Source organism: Lepidothrix coronata, unplaced genomic scaffold, assembly GCF_001604755.1.
Source record: "Lepidothrix coronata isolate B3197 unplaced genomic scaffold, Lepidothrix_coronata-1.0 Scaffold12, whole genome shotgun sequence".
In the NCBI taxonomy this organism is placed as follows: domain Eukaryota; kingdom Metazoa; phylum Chordata; class Aves; order Passeriformes; family Pipridae; genus Lepidothrix; species Lepidothrix coronata.
Window position 1 is genome coordinate 2,303,314 of NW_016690192.1, and position 12,402 is coordinate 2,315,715.

At 45.5% G+C, this 12,402-nt stretch overlaps 2 protein-coding genes across 2 annotated transcripts; both read right to left on the minus strand.

The window, feature by feature from the left end:
- Nucleotides 1–2,756: 2,756 nt before the first annotated feature.
- Nucleotides 2,757–11,954, minus strand: TXNDC12 (thioredoxin domain containing 12). The gene is made up of 7 exons (XM_017805543.1): nucleotides 11,725–11,954; nucleotides 9,694–9,754; nucleotides 5,402–5,454; nucleotides 4,848–4,921; nucleotides 4,222–4,291; nucleotides 4,049–4,132; nucleotides 2,757–3,605 (listed from the first exon to the last, which is right to left on the minus strand). Exons 1-7 carry the CDS (start codon nucleotides 11,813–11,815, stop codon nucleotides 3,526–3,528), a joined length of 513 nt encoding a protein of 170 aa, XP_017661032.1. The 5' UTR covers nucleotides 11,816–11,954; the 3' UTR covers nucleotides 2,757–3,525.
- On the minus strand, nucleotides 6,829–8,174 carry KTI12 (KTI12 chromatin associated homolog). Its single transcript, XM_017805542.1, has one exon. It carries the CDS (start codon nucleotides 8,172–8,174, stop codon nucleotides 7,452–7,454), a length of 723 nt encoding a protein of 240 aa, XP_017661031.1. The 3' UTR covers nucleotides 6,829–7,451.
- Nucleotides 11,955–12,402: the final 448 nt, after the last annotated feature.

A 12,402-nucleotide genomic window follows, 5' to 3' on the forward strand; every position in this document is an offset into this window, starting at 1 on the left:
CTTCCTTAGAGCCTGTTCAGCCTCAGGTGCAAAAGCAACCTCTGCTCCCAGGCAGCCAGATGGCCAGCTGCAATCCAGGCACTCCCTAATTAACTTTGGGTTTTTTTCCTCTGTGGGTTGTTTCTGGGAAAAAGGGAACTGACAGCATGTTTGTTTACATGAGATTGATTTGGCTTGGCAGTTCCCTGGGTCCCTACTAAGAATTTTGAAGTGTCTTTGGGTTTTGTTGTCACCTCACAGAAGGAGGAGAAGCTGAGAATCCATGGGGATTTCTAGGATGCATCTGAAGAAGTTATGTAAGTATGCAGGTTTACTGCAAGTCACACACAGATGGGCAGCAAATGAAACAAAGCTGATGGGGGCAAACTAATCTGAAGCCTTAGTTACTGTGCAGTGCTGAGCTGCTGCAGTGTATAATTAAACACAACTACAGCAGACACTAACCTGCAAGCAGGTCCTCTAAGCCCTGTGGACTTGCTTGTGTCCATAAAGTCACTCAACATATATAAAAAAACTGCTGGATGGATCCCTCTGCACAGAAGAAAATGCCAGCCTGATCTAGATGAAAAAGAAGAATAATTTAAAGAATCTGCAGTAGGAGTGAGCAACTAAAATGTCCAGGTACAAAGCTGACAGGTAGGAAAGACAAAAATATTTAAGTAACAGATTAAGTTCACCCTGCAATCCAGAGATGTGAAACAGCTTTTACAGGAGTTAACTAGCTGCCCCTAGCAACCACGTGTGGCAGCACATATGTCATGTTCTGCTGAGACCTCAGCTAAACACTGACCAGGCCAGCAAGTGCCAAGCTCCATCTTGCTACAGAGGACAAAAGCAAAGTCTAGGAAAGAGCAAGTCAAAGGGAGGGTGGGGAAGCTGTGCCTGCTCACCATGGCTGAACATACAGAGGGTAGAGAGGATTAGTGAGAAAGGAGGCAGCCAAATAACAAATGAAAAAGGATCACGGAATTTTTTTTCCTTCCAAAGTAGCAAGTCTGGAAGGCATAAAGTGCTGAAGGAGAGGAATTGTGTGAGAGAAGACATGAAGGAGAGTAATTTTGAATCAGGTTGGTCTTAAATGTAAAGGATGAAGCACAGTGCTCACATCTCTCTCTAGGTGAAGAACTTCTTAAAAATTACTTTGAGGCCATGTTGCTTCTGACATCAGAGTGTTTTGCAAAGAGAGGGACAATTGATGTACATCTCATGGGCTGTAATTTCGCTGCAGAGATAAGACAGGGGCAGAGCCACTGCAAAGCTGTGCATGGAAAATCGCAGAGGTCCAGCCTGCTGTTGTGCACTAGAGATTGGTTTTTTAATGATGATTTGTTGGAGATGAAAATGCAGAGTCCTCCCCCTGGTGGCAAGTAAAGAAAGCCATAGCAATGACTTTTTTAATCATGTCAATCTAAGGCTATAAATGAAATGAGCATCAGATAGGACCAATTTTTTATTAGGTCAACTGATACAGCTGGGGGGAAAAAAGAAGACAATTTTGCAAAACACAGATCCTTTTTTTAGGACTTACATAGGTTTACTTTGACGGCTAATACAACTTGAGAATAGTTACTGAGTTCAATTTGATCATTAATTTGTTAGACAATTTGCAAGAGAAGCAGAGGATAAAGCCTGTAGAATAACTTTCAGCAGCTGATCAGGGTAATTGTGATGTGCAACAATCCCATTATTTCCACTGAATCCTTCTCTTTTAGTGGCCAGTTGAGTTTTGGTGTCTAAAATCAGACACCAGACAGACTGGTATGCAAAGTAAAATTCTTAATGCTACTGAACAGTAATAATGGACTCAGTAGACAAGTTGGGTTTATTGTATATACAACAGTTTTCCCCACTTAATGTCCACAGATAGTTCTTCAGAAAGTATCTGTAGAAAACGATCTCTCTGTGGTTTTTATGGGAAGTTATGGCAAGTGCCTTTGGGACAGGAATTTTTGCTTTAGATGACTAATTTGGTGGATGAGGGGAGAGCAGCAGATGTAGTTTATTTTGGCCTTACTATGGCTTTCTACACTGTCTCCCAAAGCATCTTCATAGACAAACTGATGAAGTACAACCTAAATAAATGGGCAGTGAAGTGGATGGAAAACTGGCAGAACTGCTGGGCTGAAAGGGGCTCGTCATTAGTAGAGTACCCCTGGCTGGTACTGTAACACCTTCATTAACTACCTGGATGAACTGACAGAGCCCACTCTGAGCAAACTGGCAATGATACAAAGCTGGGGAAGAGTGGTTACCAGATGGTTGTGTTGCTATTCAAAATAATCTGAACAGGCTGGAGAAATGGGCAGGGAGGGTTGTCAGGAAGCTGAAGAAAGGGAAATGCAAAGTCCTTCACCTGGGAAGGAATAACCTGTGCACCAGTAGAGTCTGGAAAACAGCTTTCCAGATGAGAATATGGGAGTCCAGGTGGAGAACAAGCTGACCATGAGCCAACAATATGCCCATGTGGCAAAGAAGCCAACAGCATCCTGGGCTGCCTTAGAAAAAGTGTCCCCAGCAGGTTGAGAGGTGATTTTTCTCCTTTCCATTTTCCTTTTCAGTTCCAGTAGATAAACATTAGGTATCACCTTGTCCTTGACAGTATAGGCAGTGTAAGAATGGCTGAATTGGAATGACAAGGAATCTTCTTCAGCTGAGACATTCAACATTAATAACCACTGGAACATAAACAAAAATATATCCCCCCCTGCTTAAGAACAGAAAGTTATGCCCTTTACCACAAAACACTCTCTGCATGCTTATGTTTAAAAAGGTTTATTTTTTTTTTCACCCTGGTACAAAAATACAGTACAATGTGATGGCAAGGCATTCGCCAAAAAACATTCAAAGAATAAAAGGGGAAACCCCGTAAAGCTTCAACATAACCCACCCTCACTTGATGGAACAATCAAAAGGTGAGTGCATAAGGAAAAAGTTAATTTTCTGCCCAAAGGCAAATAAAAGTGAATCACACAGTTTTACACAAAAAATACATTTGCAGAGCTGATAATTTCACATGCTACTTGGACATTCATGAAATGTATTCTACTGGGTTTACTGGCAGAATTCATGTTTTGGGATATCTAGAAAATACCTGGCCTAGGAAGATGCCCCATTGATGGCAATGCCCAGTAAAAACAATGGGATCACATAATACCAGTGAGAAAAGAGGAATTCAACCCTGATTAGGTGTCAAAATGTTGGCTGCTACTAGTTTTTTCAATCACACTGTTTGTCCTCAAGTAATATTCTTCCCTACACACCTCCCTTTTAACACCAAATATTAGTGGTTGCTCAAACACACAACGGGATGTGTTTGCACATTACCTAGTTGCAAATAATCATCACAGTGCAAACTTCCAGGCAGGAGGAGAAAACACTGTGACTGATGCATGTGAACTCCAAACAGGGTTTACCCTAACATTGTTGACAGAATTATGTCCCTTCAGTGCAACTACATTCTCAGTCTGTTCAATCGTTTCCTTTTAGAGTTTTGAAGCAGTGAAAAATCATCATTTAGCGTATCCATTATAGTTCATCTCCCAGGTGCTTTTGTTTGAAAGCATCACCTGTCAGCTTCTCCTGGGCCTCCTTCATCCCCTGGACAACTGAAAGATTAGATAAGAGAGATACCAACTATTAATCTCATGATGCAAACATCAAGGTGGACTGGTAATGAAAGTTATTTTAAAACAACAGTTACAGAATGTATATCTACAAATTAACCTGTGGGGGGGAAAAAAAAAAACCACCACCAAACAAAAAAACCCCTCCAGTCCTGCACCATTTCCTCACCTATGTGTAGCTGGATCATGCAAATTCCACAATTTTCCATGCCACAACTGGAGACAAAGTTTAGGTCCTACAGACATAACAGTATATCTTAAGGTGAATTACAATTCTGAATATGGTTCCTCAGGCGTTGGAGAACCACTCACTCACACTGTACCTAACAGCTCCCAGTTATGCTGTAAAGTACCATCATTTTTCTCCACTAAACAGTGAAGGTGTGTCCTCACTAAAAATGCAGTTTCAACTACTTTGCACATACCTTGATCAGCATTGGTATAGAAATACTTGTAGCTGGGGTTTCCTCTCTCATTTATGATTTCTGGATGGACTTTTCCACTGGGATCTATGAAACAAGAAATCCATCAGGAAGTTTAGGTGGTAACAATAAGAACCCAGTCCTGTGAGTGGACACAAGAGCTGCGGATGCCTTACCCATGAAAAGGATTCTGGGGATATAACTTCCATCAGGACTAAAGGCTTCATCCTTGGGCTCTTCGTCATCCTACCAAAGCAAGACAGGAGAGAAGGAATGTATTAGCAAGATATCTAACAAAACACAACACTGCTTTTTAAAGAAACAAGTTATTGCCTTCAGATTCCTGTTACCCTGAACGATTTACATCTTGAACAGATGCCGAGTAACTGCAGGATCTTCCACTCTCAATGAAAGTAAGTTATTTTTACCTAAACAAGTATCCTCTTTGAAAATAATATTTTTTTTGTCCTGTTAATCTGCATTACACACTCCACTTTGGTGTAGGAATGTTTGATAGGTAATGAGAGAATAAACATAAATTCCTTTATTGCAGCAACAGAATCACACAAGGCACAAACTGTTAAAGAGACAATGGCAGAGAGCCAGGTTTATAAACATAATTAAAATAACCAGACTGAAGAAAACTCTTTTTAAAACAATGAGCTGTATCAATCAATCCTGAATGCCTATTCAGGAGTGCAGGATTTAGGATGTACACCAAACAGGATGTAACCAGTAAAGTTGGATTCCAAATGCTTAATTACCAGGCAGTAACATGGACACAGATGAGAAGGCAGCCTACCTCAAGGTTGACCATAACAAAATTATGGGCAAGTTCAGAGATCTCCTTGGATTCAGCAAACTTTGGCTTTAAAGCTAGTTAAGGGGGGGGGGAATAAAAATAAAGAGGTATGTAAAAACAGTGGAAAATATTTCAGATTTTCAAGCAGTATCAAAATCTCCACCCCTCCCTCTGGAAAGCTTTTCAATAAGCAGTGAGTAAATGGAATGTATATATCAAACTATTCAAAGTTGGGCTAAGAGCAGAAGGTGACTGAAGCAATTCTTGCTGGGCAGCCATGGGATGGATGAAGCCTGACATCAAACATACATGGCTGTATATAAACCAATGGAACAGAGCAGAAAGCTTGCTATAAACCAGTATTCCCACTCAACTTAGCCATGACCCCCAGCTTGTTTGTTTGCAATGGCAGTGCCATATTATGCCTCTCCTAATGAAATACAGTTACCATTAGCTACAGTCTGAATGCAAAGCTCATGTTTCTCATGGCTACGTGATTTGCATACCAAGATTCATTAGAAATTTCAGCAAGCTCTAGTATTAAATACACTTACCTTTGCAAGCTCCACACCAGGACTTGTGGATGATAACCATAAGAGGCAAACCACTAAAAAAAGGAAGAAAAAAAACTGTCAAAGAAAGCTTCCAGAAAGCCTCTAAATCAAATTCTGTTACGTGTACATTTTAAGTCAGGGCTTCCTCAAAGGCTCAATGTAACAGAAAACAAGTGAGATGTAAAGAGACTCTGATGTGTTCTAAGGCTGGCTTGCAAAATGTTTTCCCAATCTTAAAACATGTCATAAAATACCTTATTGTAACTGCTCACATAGAAGAGACTTTGTCTTTGGAATACTTGCTCTTATTAGTTTAGATTCCTCAGCCACACAGCTGGTCATGCATTTTTTTACTGGATTACTGGAAATGGTTAGTGACACCAGCTGCTTGAGAGATCTCGGGATGGATTTTTGTGGCTGCTTATGGCAACCCAGTGGATGACAGTCACCTATCCATCCTCCTCCCCATTACAGCCCACGTTTCAGTCACCTCCTGTGATCAAGACCCCACTGAGCAACCATTGAACCCAGTAACCCTGTAGCTGTAAACAGATATGAAAGGCAATCTCTACTTAGCAGCATTCAGTTATGATCTTTAGAACCAGAAAAGGGTAGAGAGGAAGGCATTAACATTTAGAGTCATTCAAAAAGAAGTTTGCGCTTTATAATTAACCAATATGTCATCACCTTCACATTGGGCTCTGTTTGCAGTAAGGAGTATGAATACACATTGCCCTAGTAGAGCTTGCATTGCATCCAGTGTCCCTGAGGATGAAAAATCACTTTTTTCCTTCATTGTTTCCACAGAGTCCCAAATTGTTTTGCCTCTTTCTCGAGGACAGGCTGATTTACGTCTGGAAAATACACATTGTTCCTATCAAGGACCAGTGGTTCATGTCAAAAGAGTTCAATCATCTGGCAATCGGTACTGCAACACGCTTTTTTTTAAAGAGAAATTTTCAAAGCAGATTTTAAATTTAAGTGCTCACAGCCTTGAAATACCAATTCTTAGTGAGAACTCACAGAGGTTTGAAATAATGAATGTGTTTTCTCAGCTTTATTCTCTTTACTTTGACTGGTAAGATAAACTTATTTACATCAAAACATTTTTGTAGTCAATTCTCAGTTCTGTAATGCATAAATCCCCCAGCAGTCGGTGTGTCAGACTGGACTATTTCCTCCCAGGGAGCACTACACATACAATTAAACCAAGACGACAATTTATGAGAATGAGGGATGAAGCATCCACCAGAAAGTGAGAAGTTTATCTGAACTGTACCTATTGTATCGCAAACCCCAAATTATTGGAAACTAAATGCAAAACTAAGCTACCCATCCCAGCTGGTATGGACCTACGGGTTTCAACAAGAACAGACAGTCATTTTAGCTCGTTTTTCCTATAAGAGAACCCATTCTTGAACAATTAGTGTTTTTAAAGGTGTTTAATTATGACCTTGCAGAGAAAAGACATGGCAAGTTATTTCAATAAAATAGTCCCGCAGATAAATTAAGAGTTTAGTCCATTTAAGGCACACATTTTATTGTTAAACCTCTTTTGAGTTTGCTAAGCCAGCACCCTTTTGCAGTGTAGAGCTGCAAATCTCTCTTGGGTTCAATCAGATTTTTTGAAACAGTCACATCCTGTTCTAGTTCTGGACTGAAGTCTCTTCTGCAGTTTGACATTATCTGGAGGCAGCCCTGGAAAAACAATCTTCTTATTCAAGACATACAGTCATCACCTTTTGTGCTTTCACGCTCAGACACTACTGTATTACTGGGGTTTATGTCTCCACAGGAGACTTCACTTGCTTGGGGATGCAACAGCTGCTCTCCTTTTTGACGGGGAGAATTCAGGGGTGTGGGGAACTGTATCCCTACAGATTCTCTCAGAAATAGTCTGCTTGGCTGCTGCGGGAACACGGCACCCAGAGCTGCTGCTGCCAAATATCCGATACACGACAGGTGGGATCCAGGCTCTGCGGGGTCTGCGTCTGGAAGGCGTGTTCCTACTGTCGCAAGTACTTCGACAACCACGGCCACTGCCACTGGTTCACTGGATGCTGCGGCTCAGGTACTGCAGGAACATGCTGGCCAGCTGGGGCATGTTCTCGTCGCTGGGCTGCATCTTGGTGTAGCTGATGAACTGCCTGCGCAGCCGGCTCAGCTCGGCCAGGCTCACGGGCCGGCTCAGCACCAGCCCCTCGGCCAGGCCGGGGACGCGGACCGTGTCCCCAGGCAGCGCCCCGCCGCTCTGCGCGGCCATCACTGCGGCCAGCACGTCCTGGGTGACGCGGTCCAGGCGGTGCAGGAACTCCCCGGACTGCAGGGGCTGGGCGCGGGTGGCGCGGTGCGGGGGCGGCGGGGCGCTCTCGAACAGCGCGGCGCGGATGTCGCCCAGCGGCAGCGGCTCCTCCCCGCTCACCGTGAACAGCGGCCGGTCCCAGCGGCAGCCCGGGTCGGGCTCCTCGAAGGGCGGCTCGTCGGGGCCGCCCCCGCCGCCGGCGCAGTGCAGGAGGCAGCGCGCCGTGCCCGCCTGCCGCGCCGCGCAGTACAGCTCGTAGCGGATGCTCCGCAGCTCGTTGCCCGCGTCCACGATCACCACGTCCCGCCGGCTCAGCCGCCGCTCCACCTCGGCCCGCAGCGCCGCCCGCCCGCCCTCCGCCTCGGACACGACGTGCGCGGCCCGCTCGGGGCCGCCCAGCGCCGCCCGCAGCTCCGCCGCCCGCCGGCTCTTGCCGCTGCCGGGCCGCCCGCACAGCACCACCAGCGGCATCGCCCCGCCGGCACCGACCCGGACGGGCGGGAACTGCTTCCGCCGGTCACACACACCCGCACACGGCCCGCCCGCGACCGGCAGCACCCCCGGGCCCGGGGGGCGGCACCGCCGTGCGGGCTCCTCTGCCCCTGCCTCTGGCACCGGGACACCGTCCTGCCAGACGTCCGGCTTAGAATCGCGACCGTACTAACTGTAGGAACGCTTGATCCCTGCCCTCGTCCGCACGGAACTTAAAAACGAGACGTCTCCAGCATCCCCCGACACATCCACGCTGCGCAGTTTATAAAATTCAAATTGAAATCTTGAAACTTCCCAGCTCACTGGCTCTGCTGGATCTCACTTGATGTGTCACAGTTAATTTCGTATAATTTTCGTATTATTTTTCATCTCCTCCTGACCTAAGGTCAGACTTAGGAAAACAAATCTACTTTTTAGGTTTATATTTTCTTTGTTATTAGTGGTTTCTCCCAGTCCTTCAGTAATGCTCAAATGCTGCTGAACTCAAAACAGTGAAAGCGTCTGTGCTTCCAACAGTGAAAGGAGAGGGTGTGGATTACACCGACCCCTTCCTGCAGAGTCTCCTTGAGCAGGAATGCTCATCCTGCCTAAACGAGAGCTCACAGCTCACCATGCCTCCCGCCCTCCTCTGTCTCATTTTGAAGCTTCCTCTGCTTCATTGCAAAGTAGTGCTACAACTACACCTATAAATACGGAAATAATATTTTTTTTCAAAAATATCCAATTATAGAAACTTGTAAGACCTCTGAACTGTATCGTCTGGGTTAATTTGGTATCTACACTAAAACGATGGATCAGTTTGAGAGCTGAACTCAAACAGCAAACCTGGAAAGCATGAGGAAATTCTGCTCATGTCAGCATTGTCAGATTTAGGTTATAAATTTAAAATACAAGTAGAATTTATAAGCATATAATTTCCTTTCTCACATTTTAACAAGAAACAGAAGAAATTCTGAGGAAAACAATGTGTCAAAATATAATTTTTTACCTTCTAAGAGACTGTTATTTTTAGAGTTTAAACTTAACCAAATCAGGTTCTATCAGTTCACTAGTTTGAAACTTCCAGACTTTTCCCTGCAGATTGGAACAAAATAACTTATCTCAGGCTGAGGCCTCATCTATACAGGCATAAGGAATTTTAGGGAAGCTCTCAGCACTGCTGAGTTCAAGGGGATTGAGCACTCTCTACACATTCATTTGTGGGTTTGAGAACCATACCTTTCTTTACTGTGGGAAATAATTATTTTCTTCTCATTTCAAAGACATGCTAGGGCTTCAATGATTTAATTAGACTGCAGTGATTAAACCTAGGTGGTGCCTCAACAAAGATATCAAAACTCTGTATTTTCTCTCTAATAAGCTGTAGGGATCTGAAGTCTCCTAAACCATCCTCACTTTTGTTAATAATAACTCTTCCGTGGTTAAATTTAGGATTGATACAGAACCTTTGTGAATGCTTTTAAAGACACTTTTATGTATTTAAAACTAGCAAACATACCTGGCTGCTGCCTCTTTCTTCCCATCTTCTAGTGTTCTCCAATGAATATGATCTCCAAAACCTGCCAGAGAGAAGGGTTTATAAATGCTGCATAATTTAGCGTGTCAGCTAACAGAGGAAAACAGTCCAACCCTCAAGAGTATTTTCAACTTATTTTATATTCTTTTTTTAAAGCCAACTACAATCCCAGTTCTGGAAAGACTTCTGCAAATACTTACAACCCACATAGTCGTATGAGGAATCCCACTGAAATTAATTAACAAAAACATACCATCCTAATGAATATTTATATCTATATGCAAACGACATAAAAATCCCCCAAACGAATATTAAAATTGAAGGGCCTTCTGATTATTCTCCATTATTCTTCAATCTATGAACATTTATTAACTGATGAGTGACAAATTAAACATGTCAGCATTTGGCTTCCTAAATCCCACTGAATGTGAACTAAAGCAAAACTTAAAAATTCCTAGGCCAACATATGATCATTAATTGCTCTAAAACTATTATGCTAATTATTACTGCTAATGATAATTGAAGAGTAAGAAAGAACACCACTACACAGATTTCTGAATGTTAGAGTGACTGAACGGCGCAGGAAATATTTTATCCCATATCCAGATAACAAGTCTTGTTGTGTCAATTGACACAAGAGTGAGTCAGTGTATGTTTAACAGCTGCAAAGCAGGGACTGCCAGGGTTGGGATTTTTTAGTAGCCAACAAAGCACATGGCCAAAAGCCACCTGGAGAGCTGAGATGAAGGAGATCCGGGAACTGTTTGAAGAGGAACACCCTTGGAAGACCTCCTCAGAGGTCTTATGGCTCCAGTAATTAACAATTAGTGCACTGGGTGATCAAACATCAGCCTTGGCTTGCCCCTTCCCATCGCTGAGGGTTTGGATTAGTCAGCAACCCCCAGGGTGCTGAGGGGAGCAGATTTCAGGAGCTACACAGAGGTCAGAGCCCCAGACTGTCCAGTGCTGACACAGGGAAAAGTGGACATTGTAGACAACTATGGCAAAGAAGCTGGAGAAAGCCTAAAACAGAGTCAGCAAATCCTCGTGGCACCTTAATTCAGTATCCGGGAGGTGTGGACAGTTGGCACAGCGTATTACCTGATCTTCTCTCCTGATATGAACCTCTGTGAACACATATGATGCAACACATCAAACAGATGAGCTCGCAGTGAGGTGGGGATGCCCTGTCCACGTCCAATCACACCCCAGCTGCTCAGGCAGCTTTGGACACAGGGCTACTTTTGGACAAGCTCAACATACCCAAGCAAAAGCCAGTTGGATTAGCAGAAGTCATGTTTATCCAGCATATTGACACGTCAGCTATTTCAGTCAAAGGCCAAAATGTTAAAATAGGGAAAGCCTTTTATTGTTCTAGCTGGGAAACACTTTTTGAAAGCTTTTCTATACTTAAACCAAAATCCCATTTGTGGCAAGCTTCAGTATGTTTTTAAAACAATTACACAACACACTACGGAGCGTTTCTTTTGAATGAAAGTCATCTGGGGAATTAAAGGAGGATGGCTGGCTGGGATCCACACCACAGAGCTTTGCTGTCATCGATCGAATTGGTTACTACCGGTCCTGAGGAGGAGATTTACTTCTAAGGCAAAGCCACCACCTGGGGTGAAGCTCAGGCGCTGGCTAAACCCGGCTATTAGACACGGTAATTAGTCAAGGAGCCTCGGTGAGCCAAGAGAGGAGTGAGGAGCGGTCATCGAGGGCAAGGGAAGCCGAGGGCGGAGGGAAGCGCCATTCATTGCCTGCCAGGAGCCGGCGGGGGCTGGGCGGGCACAGCGGGCATCGAGGGCTGCCCCGCAGGGCTCCGCGGAGCCCCTCGAAAGGACGCTCAGCCGGGACAGAACCACGACGGCGGGGACGGTTCAAACCCCCCTCACCTCCAGCCCCCAGACCCGCGCTCTGTCCCCCCGCCCCCCGACGCCGCGGGCTGAGGGACCGGACCCGCGGCCGGGACACGAGTTGAGGAAAGCCCGAAGGAAGCGTTTTCCTGACCCTTTCCGAGCCCTCCCTCGGCGGAGGCGGCGGAGGCCGCCAGCACCAGGCACAGGCAGAGGACGGAGATGGCCACGGGCTGAGCCTTCATGGTGACGGCGCGGGCAGCGGCAGCACCGGGTACAGCCCCACAGCTCTGCACAGCACAGGACCCGCTCAGGCGGATTTTTTTTTTTCTTTCCTCTTTTTTTTTTTTCCCGTTTTTTTAAAGCCCAGGAAGTGACATGAGGCGGATGTGGGCGGCGCGCAGCCCTCGCCGCTCCCCTCGGGGGTGCCGGGGGTGGCACCCAGCGGGAGGGGATGCTGTGGGGTGCGAGTCACCTGGGTTACTGCCCCTGGACAAGCCCAGGGTTATCCGGCGGGAGCAGGCAGCGGGAGGGGTGTGTGTATATGGGGATCCGGGTTTATTTTCTCCTTTCCAAAATAAAAGCTTTTGTCGCGCTGCTCTCCGGAATTGCCCAGCTGTCGGGAAGACAAAACCGACCGCAAAGCGCCGTGCGTGAAGGAGGATTCGCTAAGGGGGACAGTGGAGCACGTGGTGACGCCTTTGGAGTCGCCGCGCCCCGGGTTTGGGTCACCAGCCACCGCTGCCTGACCGGGGGCACCCGAAACTACAGCGGGACACCGCTCCCTGCCTCAGGACACTGGTTATTACCCCAGGCCGCCATTCCCTGCCCC

Coding starts and splice junctions, on each gene's coding strand:
- KTI12 (XM_017805542.1), bottom strand. CDS start 8,174: ATGCCGCTGGTGGTGCTGTGCGGGCGGCCCGGCAGCGGCAAGAGCCGG.
- TXNDC12 (XM_017805543.1), bottom strand. CDS start 11,815: ATGAAGGCTCAGCCCGTGGCCATCTCCGTCCTCTGCCTGTGCCTGGTG. Junction 4,292..4,847: donor TTGTTATGGTCAACCTTGAG/GTAGGCTGCCTT, acceptor TTGCTTTGGTAG/GATGACGAAGAGCCCAAGGA. Junction 3,606..4,048: donor CTATACCAATGCTGATCAAG/GTATGTGCAAAG, acceptor CTAATCTTTCAG/TTGTCCAGGGGATGAAGGAG.